This window comes from Marmota flaviventris, chromosome 6, assembly GCF_047511675.1.
Source record: "Marmota flaviventris isolate mMarFla1 chromosome 6, mMarFla1.hap1, whole genome shotgun sequence".
Taxonomy (NCBI): domain Eukaryota; kingdom Metazoa; phylum Chordata; class Mammalia; order Rodentia; family Sciuridae; genus Marmota; species Marmota flaviventris.
The window spans coordinates 40,572,784-40,589,400 of record NC_092503.1 but is presented as its reverse complement, the minus strand read 5'-3'; the positions used below and the strand labels follow the sequence as shown (position 1 = coordinate 40,589,400).

The 16,617-nt window shown below is 35.3% G+C and overlaps 1 protein-coding gene across 1 annotated transcript in view; it reads left to right on the top strand.

The window, feature by feature from the left end:
- Nucleotides 1-826: 826 nt before the first annotated feature.
- The window catches only part of Clvs2 (clavesin 2), a 61,269-nt gene continuing 45,478 nt past the window's right edge, over nucleotides 827-16,617 (top strand). Inside the window, exons 1-2 of the mRNA XM_027953046.2 lie at nucleotides 827-1,215; nucleotides 14,601-14,775. Coding sequence (XP_027808847.1) covers nucleotides 827-1,215; nucleotides 14,601-14,775 — 564 coding nt within the window. The remainder of the gene's footprint in view (nucleotides 1,216-14,600; nucleotides 14,776-16,617) is intronic.

Below are 16,617 nucleotides of genomic sequence, written 5' to 3'. Positions count from 1 at the left end.
GTGAGGAGGGCAGAAGTTGGGGGTGGGGTGGGGTGGGGGGAGCCCACGCTGGTGCCAACGCCACCAAAATCTCTCCTGGTGCCTCATGAGATCGCGGTGTATACCTAAGAGGGGCAGAGGGAAGGTGCACTATTTGCAGTGTTCCCTAATTGGATCATCATGATAATAATAATAAAAAAATAAAATCCCACAAAGATGTCTTTTAAAAATAGCATCTTTGAATAAGCAGGAGGGGAAATAAGCTCCTTTCCCCCACCCTCTTTCTCTCTTTTTCTTTCTGGCAAAGACACTCTCTCCCCGCCCTGGATCTCAGCGCTGAAGAACCACCTTATTATTAATCAGAATTCCCATCGTTATCCCTGGCAGGCGCATCCTTCAGTAGGAACTGCAGAAACATCACAGTGCTGGGGCTGAGATGTGCGTGGGGGTTGTTTTTATTACATCTTGGAAGAGAAGAGAAGAGGACCGCACCATGATCAGAACCCCTCGTGCTAGGTGGGATTAGGGGTGTTTCATTCAGAGAGAGAGAAAGGACCAGAAGGAGCAGCGAGCAGGGCCCTCCAGAGGTCCACGTTTCTTTAAAGAGGGAACTAAACGGGGCGTTGTTTTTAGGGGTTTGGGTGGAAAGTTTATATCCTCCACAGTAAAGCTGTTAGAAAGCAAGTGCAACAGGGTACTTGATTAATCACGAAGATCAATTCTTTCCTGTAAAGGAGAAGCAGGCAGCAGCGAGGTCTGGGGCCAGAGTGTGGAAGTGGCAAAGGCCAGGTTTGTTGTGGGACAGTCAACAAGAGCTTCAGAGCAAAGGCTCTGGAAAGACAGAACAATGACTCATTTACAAGCTGGCCTCTCCCCTGAGACCCTGGAGAAAGCTCGCCTGGAACTGAATGAGAACCCAGACACGCTGCACCAGGACATCCAGGAGGTGAGGGATATGGTCATCACTAGACCTGACATTGGCTTCCTGCGCACTGATGATGCTTTCATCTTACGCTTCTTGCGGGCAAGGAAGTTTCATCACTTTGAGGCCTTCCGCCTCTTGGCCCAATACTTTGAGTACCGTCAGCAGAACCTGGACATGTTCAAAAGCTTCAAGGCCACTGACCCTGGCATCAAGCAGGCGCTGAAAGATGGCTTCCCTGGGGGCTTAGCCAATCTGGACCACTATGGCAGGAAGATTCTAGTCCTTTTTGCTGCCAACTGGGATCAGAGCAGGTAAATCTTAAATCCAAACTTGCGCATGATCCTGTTTCCCTCCCAATTTCCAGAATTTATCCTGAAGAGTGGTGTCATATTTTTGCAGGTTTGATGTTTTTTGTTTATTGGGCTAGGAGAAAAGAGAAACTGGGACTAAGAAATGAGTTTTTGGTGTGCACCCTGGGAAGAGAGAAGGCCTTTTATTTTTACTTTTAAAACTCTTAGTTCACTAACACCCATTTTCCTATTGCAGCTTTAAGTGTTTCCTGAACCATCTTATTACACAGAAATCTAAATCACTAAACTTCTAAATAAAGCAAACAAAATTTTCACCTCCTGAATAAATTTACTGGTCTGGGAAAATGAGTAATTATAGGAGACAACTTTTCCTCCTTCCTTATAAAGGAATTCTTAAACTTAAGACAATCAACATCATAATTGTCATCAATACCCTCTCTCTTTAGTATTCTTTATTTCTTATTTTCTAAGAATAGCCCGGTGCTCAAGCAAGAGCAGGTAGTTTTATTGCTTTGGAACTTTTCTGCTTGGTGATGTGTAGATAAAGGTATAATATGATGTGTGTCACTTCAGTGAAAAGGAAGAGTTGCACCCTCTGTCGCTGAGCATGCCTAGCAACACTGAAAATAAAGGCTGAGTGGTGTGCTTGTTCTACACCTGTCACTAATCTGAAGAATATGTTTCCTGTCTGATATAATTTTTCATCTTTTAGAAAGAAGTGGAAAATGTTGGGATGTATCAGTTGGTAGGCTTTTTGAGCTCATTGGCTGTTTAGTAGAGGAGAAATAATATTTGCATTTCATCTACATGGGGAAAAAGCAACAGGCACTTTTACTTCTTCAATCAGGTTTCATTTCCAGGCTGTAAGATACAAGAAATTATAAAAGCCTCTTGGATAAGGTAGTTTCAATTAACTTCAAAGTTAAATAAGTGTATTTCATGGAACCTGGAAATGCTCCCAAGCTAAATATCATAAGAAGATGGCTGTTAAAACGTTGGTGTATTTTAGTTTTGTGAATAATGACTTTGGGTACATCTGGTTAATTTAAACTACATCTGGAGCAACAGTAATGAGTTTTACAATTAGTGAGAGATTTTATAGAACTTATGGATTTCTGGATAGGCTTCTGAATTTCTTGGGATATTAGAACATAATAAATAAAACTGATTTTTAACAGTTTTCTCATTTGATTGGTTACTTTCCCCTATAATTCCAAGTTGAGAGGTACTCTTATTTTTTAAAGTGAATATGGAGACAAAATACTATCTGAAGAATCATAAATTTAAGAAACTCATAGATAAAATTAGCCATTGGAAGGACATGGAGCTTCCTTTACTTTGGCTAGACCTTACTACACCTTTTATCATGTGGAAAACATCAAAGGACTATGAAATTCTATCCAACACTATAAGTTTTCTTTAGGAAGTGTTTTTTTTCTTCATCTGAATACATTATGAAGTCATGCAAATGACGATTGCATAGCAAAACTGAAAACTTTGAGAAAGAACCTAATATTCCATATTAAAGTTTATTTAGAAATTTATTAAGCTTTAGTGATATGATGGCTATGGAAATTTTATATTTAAATACATCTTAAAGTCTGTTACAAATATCCCTAGAGAGGCAGATTTTATTCAAAGACACATATACATACATCAGAACTATTTCATTTATTTTATAAGTGAACTAACATTCATAATGATTTATTCAGATAATTAAGATGAAAGTCACTTATAGTTCTCTTCTATATGGGAAGATTATTCTGGGTATACTTAAGGAACTGTTTCAGTTGTCTATCTCTTGCGTTTCTATAAAGGACACATTCTAATGAAACAAACCTTTTCTCTTTGGAAATCTACAACAGGAGGGATATTGATTGACATGTAGGACATTTTTATTAAATTTCCACAAAATTATCAATATGAAAATACTATAAATTTAAAATTAAAATGTGAGAAGTTATGTCCTATAGAAACACCCTGTCAGGACCTATAGACTAATAGTTGTGAATTCTATTTCTGTGATTGGAAAGGAACAGATATAAACAAGAAGTTGTAGTATACCAAGAAACTGTAGTACATCTAAATCACATGCAAGTGATTTACAGCTTGCCTAAATTTCAGTTGTTTCTACCTTCTGTTTTGTTTGTTTGTTTGTAACAAATCCCTCCCTCTTCCTACTTGTTCCCCATACCAAGCCCACTTATACCAAATGACAGGGACTCCTGGATGGGCAGTTCTGCCATTTTGGCAGCCTCTGTAAATCTTAATCTTTAGAGTATGTGCACAAGAACTGTTTTGGTCCCTGCCCTGAAATTAGAGAAACAACTGCGTCTCTGGTAGTGCCAGAGTCCTATGATCCCTTCTCAGTATGAATCCTCTTTTTCCACCCTAAGTCTCAAGGCTTCTCTGACTTGCCTCCTACAGAAGCCGTGGCCACCTTTTCTACATGCTTACTTAACCATGGCTGTTAGGTTAGGTAACAAATTTCCTTGCATCTTACTCTCCCCTGCTGTGTAAGTTAAGTGCTGTGTTCCTTGTCCTCATCCTGCCAGTTCAAAACCACCTGCATCTCTCAAGAAAACTGTACAGCTGAACATAATTTTGAGCACATGCCTTGAGTTGAAACTTAAAAAAATAGTATTATAAAGGGAAATTTCAGAAATGAAATAGAAGAAAAATTATTATTTGGAAAAAAGGTAATTTCCAAATTCCTAAGTACAAAGAAAAAATGATTCATAAATTTTGAAGAAAATATTTGCAAACCCACCCACAAGTGTTAATTTGTGTAACAAAAGACATTTCTTATATTTATAATGGCACTTGAGCTACAGTAGATGCTCAATAAATATTTGAGGTAAGTTAAGAGTTATGCAGTTTTTTAAAACAAATTCTAAGTAAAAATTTCTCTATTACCTGCTTTCTGCTATATTAAATTTGTAGGGGAATTTTTTATGTGCCTGAAGACACTGAAAACAATAAATATAAAATAGTGTGTCTCTTTCTACTATAACATAGTGCAAGATAGTTTTAGATTCTATGAATAATTGGGCCCTTTCCAAAATCTTTATGAGATATAAAGTCATAAGGAAAACTAAGGTAAAATAAAAATATTTACAGTATACTCACCTTCTGACAAATCTAAAAAAAAAAGAAGAAATACTGAAATGTCAAAATGTGTTGTGGTCTGTGGTCTTCTAAAAAGAAATAAAACAGGCTCAGATGATTTGAAACATTCATTGAGCATTCTGTACCTTGGAAGAAATTCATACGATTTTATTTCCTTTCAGGTTGTCTAACATAATATCTGAAAACAAAAGCAAACACAACAAAATTATAATTTGAGGGTTAAATTGCATCATTAGAATTCAGGGATTCTCAGTGCATCACATGCTATATTTCCTTCCCAAATGACAGTGCCCTACTTAGGGCTCAGCAGATACTTCCAAGTTGTCCATTTGATTTCATCAACAGAGTGTGAAGATAATGGACCATGAAGCTAGAAGATATAGCACCACTTGAGAAAAGGAAGTTTGGAGTGAAAGGAGATGGCAGTCTAGGCCCCAAGGCATAAGAGCAGATAACTGAGAAGTAGAAATCCACTGACACATAATTACTGGGAATATTCATGAGTGAAATTGTATTACCTGAAACCTACAGATGACATGCAGCCTGAGAGTTGGCCTGTAAATGATAGGTTAGCTGCCAGTAGTATTTTACTTCTATAGACCTCATTACACTTATAAAGTAGTTCTCTATACTTTAGTAGAAGAAACAACCATTTATCTGGGATTTGGTTAATAGTTATTAGAAAATAATTAAATGTAGCTAGAATTAAAGTGATTATTAATATAGTGGCAATTCAGAAAGCACAGACCACCTTGCACTATCTTTGGTTTTCATAATGGACATTGATTATCACAGTATTGAAACTCAGGAAGGGGCTTAAAACTCGCTGGTCAGACATTGCTGTGATCCTCTAACTCATCCTGGAATTTGCCTAGAAAACATTTCCTTGTCTGTTTTTGCCTAGTAATCAGTATTTCATAAAAAAGAAAATATGTAAATGATAGGTATTTGAGGTTTCAGTTTGAATTATGATCATGCTCTCATATCTTTCAATAGTGTGGTCAATGTTCAAAATGATGATTTTGATAATAATGTCTTACCACTTAAAAATAACCATAGACAATGCAGATTTGCTTTAATGTCAACTACAAAGATTTTATTTTCTCTGGAAGTATGGTAAAATGAATAAAATTAAATGAGATTAAAATGAAAAGGAATGGATTAAAACAGTCAAGGGTAATAAACAAGATAGGTAGAATTACTCACAGTTAGTAGTCTTTAAAACAAATTTAAAAAGAAGAGACTTTATTGTTTGGCTTGATTTTTCAAGATTTCTTGTCTCAGTTTGTTAAAGTATTAAACCATTTCTCAACTATAAAGTCATTGTCACACTTAGTGGCAGGATCAGGAATCCTTGTGTTCAAAATCCTTGAGGAATTGTTGCATTGTGTGATGGGTAGATTTCCATTAGGCTAAAGTAGAAGTTTCAGGTGTACATTCCACGGGATCCCAACAGAATCTGTGGTAGGGAGGCTCCCTGAACAAATTCTCTAGAAATTGCCACTTATTCCAAACTCTTCTCTTAATACAGACCATGGGAAAATGGGAGAGGTTAAAAAAAAATACAGTTGTCCTGAGAAATGTTAGAGGAATATTGTGAAAAATCTCTGAAAATAAAAGATTAGCCTCTAAAAACTGGGGCAATTAGGGCTGAGGCTGTAGCTCAGTGGCAGAACACTTGCCTAGCATGTATGAGGCACTGGGTTTGATCCTTAGCACCATACACAAATAAAATAAAGGCATTCTGTCTATCTACAACTACAGAAAATTTTTTAAAAATTGGGGCAACTATGCAGTAATTAGTGAAATAATCCCGAAATAACTGCAAACACTGGAGGGCCAAACTTCAGTACAGCATTGATTAGGTCTATTTTAAATCAGACTATTTCCATGTTTCAAATGTGCAACTTTAAACAAGGTTGAAGAAGAGCAAGGTATTTTGGGCTACCTAAATGCCCAAAAGGAGGCCTCTAAAGAAATATTTAAAGATATTTTAAAAACTGGGCCAACAATTTGTATATTAACAAGGTATTCTTAGTAAGTTAATATATTTCCCCCATTTTGAGAAAAGACAGAGCTCTTCTAACTTAACCAGGGGTGCGAATATTTTAATAGTGATTAAAATAAGCAATGTTATGAAACAAAAGATACTCCTGCAGTTTGGATCATCATGACATCAAATAATAGGAATCAATTAATATTTATTTCATTTGAATTGATTAAAAATAAACTTTAGTTGAATATTTGCCCTATACTTAGAAATTTAGCAGGTATTATAGAGATACAACACAAACTTTGTACTATTAAGAGACATATAATCTCCTTAAGAAGAAAAAATATGAAAATCTATTTTTTTACCAGGGAGACTGCATACACTTTAAGAGGATAAAGCATTGGAAGTTGATCAGCATTGGAAGTTCTCAGCATAGGTGAAGCTTATGCAGGGACTCATCACCTGTGTGGTTAACTGAATCTAACTTTTTATTGTTCCTTTTCATTCATTCACTTATTCATTCACATATTCAAAAAAACTTTGAAGCTTGTATTATAGCAGTTGAATACTTGCCTTATGATCATACAGCTAGTAAGTGAATCTGTCACTTTCTTTTGTGTAAAGACAGTTATCAACATAAATCAAGGGAAAGACAGTTAAATGTGATTATATAAAAATTGAGCTCTGATAACTACAAAAAAGAAAACCAATCTATGGTTTCAATTTTTTTTTTATATATACGAGGGATTGAACACAGTGGTGCTTAACCACTGAGCCACATCCCTATCCCTTTTCTTATTTAGAGACAGGGTCTTGCTAAGTTGCTTAGGGGCCTTGCCAAGTTGCTGAGGATGCCTTTGAACTTGTGATTCTCCTGCTACAGCCTCCTGAGTCGCTGGTATTACAGGTGTATGCCACTGTACCTGGCTGCTTTAAAAAATCTTGATTAAACAAAAGAATATAGATAACTAAGAACTAAAGTTAAGGTGTAAGAATATATTTTCTGAAGGCAAAGACTTTACTAACAGACACTTGCATAGAGTATCTGTCCCTGAAAAGAAAGGTTGATGAACTTATTTATTCCAGTAAACTTCAGTCCAATGTTAAGTGTTTTTTTGTAGCAATAGTTGTACAATTATTTTTTTTCAGAGTGACATTTTATCTGCAGATGTCTCATTTCCAGTGCTTCTCTTGTTCTTATTCACATATGTTCCCACAGCAGTAAAGTTAAAGCAAGGCTCAGACAGGTAATCTTTTGTGCTCAGTAAAAGAAGCCAGGCAGATGAAAATCTCAGAGTTTCTATTTCATTTGAGGCTTGTAGACTTAGCTGCTTTGCTTCCCATTCTGACTCCTGTGAATGTCTTTGTGCTTCCCTTCACCAGAGTCCCAACAGGGAGCTGGCTGGAGAGTGCCCAGCACAGTGCCATGTGCCACTGTGCCACCTTGATATTGATTTCCTGATCACCTATCTTCTGACACACATATTATGCCACTGAGAAATGAAAAAGCAGAGCAGCTATTCATCAAACTGTTCTAGATATGAGGCACAATGGGGAGTGGACAGAAACATGGTTTACATGGAGTCAGAAAGACATGGCTTGTAATCTAGGCTCCCTCTTTCTTCCTTAGTGATTTTGGGCAAACTGTATAAATTCTCTGAGACTCTATGTACTCATATGTTTAATAATAGGAAGAAAGCCAGCCCAGGGACTTTGGTGATTATTTTGATATTAAGACAATACATTAAAATTGCTTTGGAAATCTTAAGCTATTACCCCATAGAGGTACTATCATTACAATACAGTAGTATAAAACACCTAGATAGGTTCCTCAGCTTTGGCACTAACCACACCCTGAGGTATTAATAAAGGTTAATTCTTCTTTGTCTCTCTCCCAAGCACCTTTCCAACAAGACATGCTTTAGACTTTATAAAATGTTGTTTAATGAAGAGTGAGGGGCTGGGCAGGCTTAATGAACAATTTAATAATGGCTGATTGATTTAGTGACAAAAGGAAGTTGTTGGCTGTTGTGCTGTTGTATATGATGCTGGGATGGCAGTTTTCCCTGTCATGCTGAAAAGACTGGAGAGTAGAAGGACACGACTTGCTTGTGATTTCAGTTGATCTTTGCTCGACTATAAGATGTGTTGAGAGAGTAGGTGCTGTGAACGGCAGGAGGGAAACATAGGCCAAGAAGCCACCAAAAATTGCATGGTCAGAAACAGGAGAAGAAGCTGCTCTAATGTGCTTGAGTAAGTTTTCAAAGTACTTTCTGAATTCACTTTAAGCAATAACTTCTTTTATTAGCCAGGGCTCTTGGCTTCAGGTTGTGTTCTTCTACTCAGTACTGCTGCATGGCAAGGTCTTGTCTGCCCTCAGTCCAAGAAGGTGTTTTGCTTTGCCCTTTGGGTGGAGAGAAAAGCCATACATGAATGATGTAACTAAAAAAAAATGATGCCAAATAGGGCACTTTGATATCCTTTGTGGGAGGAAGTAAAGCAACATGGCCTTTACCCTTGGAAAATTGATCATAGCATATATTCTTGTGTACCTATAGTATTCTGGGTACACTATTGGGCAATGAGGACAGAGAGTAGTATTAAACAGTAAAACTCAGTTTTTAAGTTAAGCTTACATGTCTGCAGCCATAGACTGAGAAAGAAAGGGTCCCTATCAGATGGAAAGAATCTCACAGAAGAGACCATGCCAGAGGTAAGCCCAGAGAAAGGTAGAACTTAGGGAAAATGAAAAGGAAAGGTGTCCTTAACAGATTGAAGTGAAGGAACAGTAGAGAAGTGTACCAGTTTGCTGGGGGATAGATGTAACAAGACCTTGAAGGCTAGAGGGAATCTGCATGGATGTGCAAGGTAAGAAGTATAATTATTAAGGGAATAGTGGGGTTTTAGAAGAGCCATGGGGGAGCAGTGTTATGTGCAGGATGATTAATATCACAGTAGGGTGTTGGCAAGATAAAGGGGAGAAAAACAAAAGAGAAATGCCATTATATTAGGCAATGAACCTGAGACTACTGGCAAAGAAGAGTTGGAGGCCAAAGACATATGAAATAAAAAGAAAAGTAGTTGGAACTTGGTGAAAATACACAGAAGGAGAAGGGAATGGGGATATCCAAGAATGATTCTTCATTAATTGATCATTGCAAATAATCTCAGAGGGGAAGTGAGTAGTGGAAGTACTGATATAAGTATCATTAATATGAAATATTTCAGGTAACATTTACTAAGGTGCTGATGTTTAAGTGGCAACTGGAAGGATGAGTGTGTTGCTTAAGAGTGACACTGTCTCTGGGCATACAGGTGAGACATTTACTTGTGTATTGGCCAGTGGGAAAAGTGCATGATTCAGGAACTCTATAAGGTACTACCTGGTGACAGGAGGAAACCAAGGTCTATTTCTGCATTTGGATGATTGAAGAAAGAGTGGAACCAATGATGGAAGACATAGAGTATCCAGAAAGTGGGAGGAAAAAAATTGTAGTGTCATGGAACAAAATAGAGGAGTCTCAACAGCAATGATTATAGCACATATACTCATTGGCTATATTATATGCCAAGTGATGATAAAAACTTTACATATATTATTTAATTTAATTTTTATTCTCACAAGTCTGCAAAGTTAAGAATACATGGTTCAAAAGTACAAAAGCAACTGTAGAATATGAGGTGATAAAATTATATAATTATAGAAATCATAAAAGTTAACATTTAAAGTATTTTCTATGTGATAGGCAGTGGACTGTATTTCACATTTTGTTCTAGGAGGTAACAACTACCATTTCCATTTTGAAAAGAGGAAGTTGAGGCTTAGCAAGGTTCAGTAACTTCTTCAAGGTGCACAGACAACCTGAGATTAGAAAAATAGGCAAGTGTTTCATTTTCACTTTGTATTTAGGATAGTGGTAAGTTGTATATTAAAAAGACTTGATTAAGTTAAACAAACACATTTTACTTTGTATTTTGCATATATCTTTTCAGACTGGTTTTATAGCTATAAAATTTCAAGAGGGATTAGATGTTTTCCTTCTGAGTATACAGTGAGTAAATAGGAGCTCTGGTGTCAAAGTGCTCTCCATATGTTTTTAACATATTATGGCAACTTTGATTTCATTCAGGGACAGTGGTCTACATAGTCAGATGTCAGTTGTAAAAGTCCTTGCTTGTGTTATGATTTCTTCTTACTATGAGCTATGCATCCTTTTCTCTACAAATTCAAGTTTTAGCTAATGCTATTTTGGGGAGCACAATCAGGAGTCAAGAGCTGCAACAATGTGCTACCTTTGTTTTGTGTGTGTGTGTGTGTGTGTGTGTGTTTAAGAGGATTTCTTCCAACACACAAGGGAAGAATAGCAATGATGAAACTCATATAATTTGGGTATAAATACCAAACATGAATATGTAACATATTTTCATTATAGTAACTTCTAATTTCCAAATTATAACAGTTAAAATAATTTAAAGAGGAGAGCAATTGTAGGATTCCTGAAGAAATAAATTCATAGATGCTACATTTCTTTGGAAGGTATTTTACAGACTTTGGCAAGAGCCTGTGAAATCATGTTCTTCTAAGGAGTAGCCTGCTGAGCTGCTAATGGTAATAATATGACATGTTTGACAACAGAGGACAGGAGTAAGTCAAGAGTGGTGTTGGCCTGCCCTTTGAATATGTTAGCTAAGATGTTTTTACTTTCTCAAGCTTATAAATTCAAATGATTTTTATAAAGATCACTTAGATTTCTTGGAACAAGTTATTGAATTTAAAAAAATGGTTAGAATTTCTCTTGAAAACTTTGCAAAGTTGATTTTCTTCCCTGTGATCTTGAAGTTTTCCTTATTTTACTTCTTCTAGGATAATTATATATCTCTATATATAGCACATATATATAATTTATAATATTATATATAACTCATAATAATTTATAACCCATTTTATATGTATAATTTATAATATACAATTTTTATAATTTATATATTTTATCTATATACATAAATATATTTTTACTTAAAATATATTTTACTTAGAATATACTTATTTATATATTTATATAAATAAATTTATATATAAAATATATTTTTAAATAAAAATATATTTATTTATATAGATAAATTATATATTATAATCCTTGATTTTGATATAGTTTGAAAGAACTATACTTCAGGTGTATTCCTTAAACAAACTGCCTCTTGTTTTTAGCATTACTGGTACCATGATTTACCTTTACTAGATACAAATGCATCATCCTTCCAAAACTGATTTAAGATTCATATTTTATTTTATGGCATTTTGATATTAATGCAATTTTATATTCTTATGGGTAATAGAATAAATCAGTCTCATAATGAAGAAACATCCTAAGTTAGACTTTTCTGATTTTAATTTTCTTTAGCATGATATTATTATTTTATTACCTTTATTTTATTTGTTTATTTATTTATTTATCTTTATGTGGTGCTGGGGATTGAACCCAGTGCCTCACGCATGCTAGGCAAGTGCTCTACAACTGAGCCACAACCCTGGCCCAGAATGATATTAGTTTGAATTTCAGAAAGTAAAATGATTTTGGGGTAATGTCTAATTTTTACCTAATTTCTAATTTTAGATTTTAAAATCTAATTTTAACTTAAAACTTTCTGTTTCAACTTATCCACCTTTGTAGGTTTATAGGCTTTAGGTTATAACACATGCAGGCCATTATGTCCACAATGATGGTAGGCCAGCCATCAAGTGACATTTAAGGCATCATGTCATATACTTTTCACTAATAACAAATAAATAATAGAGCTCTACAAAAAGTTTTATTACCTTATGTATTCAAGAAATAGTTTTGGATTGCATATCCCTAGGCCTGTAATACCTGGACTCATTCTAGATGGTTAAAAATAATCTCTTAATTATTGTCTTTTAAAATAGTAATTAATAGTCTATTCTAAAAATCATAGTTAACTTTTTAAGGAAAATATTTTTCAATTCTCATTATACCCTGCTTAGTGCACTATATCTAGGGCTACCATTACAACCCAAAGTAAGTTAGGTATGTATGCCAACTTTCACTGAATACCTCCTGTATACCTAGCATTGTGCAGATTATTTCATCAGAATTATCTGTATGATTCTTTGCCTTCCAACTCCCACCTCCCACCCTGTGAGATAGGCATAGCTACCACTATACTTACAAATAAGGGAACTGGTCCTTAGAATTTTAAATTAATGGTACTTCAAGGGCCATGCAACTAATGACAGGCAGGGCAGAGATGCCATCTAGAAGTCTTCTGACATCATGCCCTATTCTTGGTTCATGCTAGAATCCTAAAGATTCTGTTCCTCACAGATAGTTTTACAGACTGGGAAATGAATGGATGAGAAATTATCTAAAGCTCCAATGTTCTTTTTTTATTCCTTTCCAAACTATCATACTTTCTCATTCACCTCCAGATATTTTTAGAAGGAAAAATAGAATTACTCCCTCTTCAATACCTCCATCTCATACTGTCTCCTTGGTGAGTATATCACTTCCACTAAATACAGGTGATTTCTATTCTTGTTCCCCTTCCACCCCATCCCACTTATTCCCCAAGGTGCAGATCTCTCTCTCTGTATGCTTTTCCTGGACATCTTCACCTGAATGTCTCAGGAGAAAAATTCTTAAAATACAGATTATATAAAAAAATCAAAATTATTACCATTGTCCATAAATTTTCTGACTCCTTTTAAAATTTGGGGATTTCTTAATGATTGTATTATTTGAATAATTATCTAATATCTCTCTTAGCTTTGACTGCAGTAACCACTTTATTTCCTTGATCTTTCAGCTTGTACTTTTGATTCTAGAACTTTTTGCTTTGAGCTCTCTTCTGAGCTTAGTATCTATTTTTCCAGATGCTTACTTAATGTATCTTTCTGGATATATTACATGTTTATCAAATGCAACAGTTTCTGTTCAAAACTCTGTATTTCCAGACATCCCCAACAATACTCTCTATTTGTGTTATTGATTTTGATTAATGATTTGATATTTACTCAGTCTCTGAAGCTAGAATCTGTGTGTCATTCTTTAATCTTTCCTCAATTTTACTCTCCACATCTATTTAAATATCAAATTATTATTTTTACCACTAAAAACCTATCAAATTTGGCTTCTTATTTTTGTTCTTACTTCTGCTGTCTTCATTTAATCAGTTTCTTAGTCTACAACTAGTCTCCTTGTTCCCCAGTCTAGTCCTATTTTGCAGGAATAAGTGCACTTATTGGGCTTCTAGAATGTGTCTGATACTGTCTTAAGGAGCAAGGCAGGAAAAAATAAAGATCCAACTCTAAATTTGGATGACTTGCATTATATTAAAGAGGCAAATTTCCATGATTTTTTGAATCTCTGCCTTTGTGTGCCTTCTCTATCTGTCCCTCCCATCCATCTTCTCTTCTTTCTTTTATCTTTATGATGCAAACTCAACACAAGTAATTAAGTCTGCTGATACTTTTATCCATAGTGATCTCATACACTTTTGTTGTTGATGAAATTCCTTCAGATCTCATTCTTGAATTTTTCAAATATAGTTGTCTCTTGGTATCCTTGAGATATTGGTTCCAGGATCCCCTGCAGACACTAAATTCTGCAGATGCTCAAGTCTCTTATGTAAAATGGCATGGTATTTGCCTACAATCTGTGCACCTCTTCCTGTATACTTTCATTCCTCTATATTTATAATATCTCTTGATAACTTACAATATAAATAGTTGCTATACTGTATTTCTTAAGAAAGTCAGTATGAGTTCAGTACAGACATAGTGTCTTTTTTTTTTTTTTTTTCAAATTCTATCCTCAACACACAGAATCTAGAGTTGCAGATCCCTAGAATATGGAGGGCTGACTATATAAGAAGTGTAAGAATTACCCACAGCATTCTTAAGCTTTTCCAAACTATGATGCCTACTTTTGGGGATAGCAGAAATGAGATATTAGAAACTCATAGGAAGGCCTAGCTGCAAATTAAATTACTACAAAGTATGAAAAAAAAAACTGTAGTATTTTCAAAATCATTGCTACTTGTTTAAATAGAATATATGCTAAATACTAATATGTCCCCAGAGCCTATATAAAGTAAACTTCTTAAAATAAGCTTTTTAGGCAAAATAATTTCCTTGAGATTTTTTGAGGTATTTTAAAGGAACTCTTTAGTGTGGTAAAAAAAGCTTTCCACAGATTCTACAAGAGTTGTCAGATCTAATTGAGTACTTTTCTGTTACTGATAGGTACACACTGGTGGATATTCTGCGTGCCATCTTACTTTCTTTAGAAGCCATGATTGAAGATCCTGAGCTTCAAGTCAATGGGTTTGTTTTGATCATAGACTGGAGTAACTTCACCTTCAAGCAAGCCTCTAAACTTACGCCAAGCATGCTGCGATTAGCTATTGAAGGTCTTCAGGTAGGAGATGCCAGTTACTGTGCCTTGCTCTCCCATGTTTGACTTCTCTTATCCAATGACTTCAAATGCAAAATAGCTTACAGAATAATAAAAACAAAAAGCATAGGTTTTTTTTTTAGTACAAACATTAAAATACTAACTGAATAAAAGGATTTTAAAAGATGAGCAGAAGGATGCTAGCCTTTTAGAAGACTTCATTATGTCTAAACATATAGGTGAGGGACTGAGATTTTTATCTCTATAATCAAGACATGTAACTTTTTAAAATTTGAATTATTAGATAGTGGGACATGGTTTTTATTTCTTTTTCCTTTTCTGTGTTTATTGGTTAATTAACTAAATGCATCTTTTATTACTCCATATAATCTAATGAATCGGGGAAGGATCTGCAAAGTTGGTCAAAAGTTGGCCTAAAGTTGGTCAACATTATTTTTGTTTATTTTATTTCAAAAGCACACAAATTATCATTTTGAATTATGTCTTTAGACCTATTTTTTTTCCTTTTTTAGGTGGGAGGAGTTGTTACATGGAATGTATTATTACGGTGCATCTTCTAGGGAATGATTATTGACTTGGAGATAATAAAAAAGGAAGTGGATTATAATTTACTGTCATAATCTTGCTGTTGTCAAATTTTTTACTTTTAGGATGTCATTTGGCTCAATCTCTAATATATGCTACTCTGTGTACAATATTTATGGAATTGATTTTAAGCTTCTAGAAAGATTTCATGTTCACTTGAGTGGTATTAGTCCATGTTTATTCTTTTTATTTTTTACTCATTCTTGAAATTTGTGAGTTAACAGTTATTCTAATTTTCATCACTGATACTATCTCTTATTTCAAATTAATGAATTATATATGTATTATTCATCATGTCAAAGTGTTAGGCATTTTTGTGTTGAATAAGTCCAAATAATCCCGATCTTCACTCCATAGTAATTTCTGACTGTGTCTCTGGCACATAAATTGATGACTGATGAACCCCTAACAATGGGCCACTGCTGCAGGCGGCAGGGCATCTTAACCAAATTGAATTCACAGTTTGAGTTCTGCCTCCAGACTGAATAAGACACACTGATCTTTCTTTTCAACATAAGTTTTTCCCACTGCAAGTTTCCTGACTGGCTCTTGGTGAGTCTGGCTTTCCCCTTTCTTATCTTAAAAAACACCTTTTTTTAAAACTCCACAGAGACAGTTAACAAGGGCTGAGAGAGGGCGCAGAATAAAGCATGTTTGGCAATATGTATGTCATGTAGAATGAGACCTAATTCTGCTATTTCTCAGTAATGAATAAATTGTTCTTCAGTTTGTAAAAGAAATTGGTTCTCATCAGCTGTGTTATTCGTTATAGTTTGTATCTGAAATGTCCCCCAAATGCTCTTGTGTTGAAGGCTTGACCAAGCCTATACAGCAATGTTCAGAGGTAGGCCTTTGGGGAGATGACTAGACTGTGAGGGCTCTGACCTCATTCATTGAGAGCTGAATGAACTACTGAGAGGTGGAGAAACTGAAGGAGGTGGAACCCAGATAGATAAAGTAGGTCACTGGGGCTATGTTCTGGAAGGGTATATTGCCCCTGACACCTCTGTTTCCCTCTCTTTGCTTTTGGACTTCCATGAGCTCTGCAGCTTTCCTCAGCCATGCCCTTCTGCCATGATGTTCTGTCCCAACTCAGGACTGAAGCAATAGAGGTGACTGGCTAACCATGTGCTAAAATCTCTGAAACCATGAGCCAAAATAAAATTTTTCTCCTCTAAGTTGTTTATAGCAGGTATTTTGGTCACAGGAATGAGAAACTAACAGTAACTTAACGTATTTGGTAACCTGCCTAATTGTTAT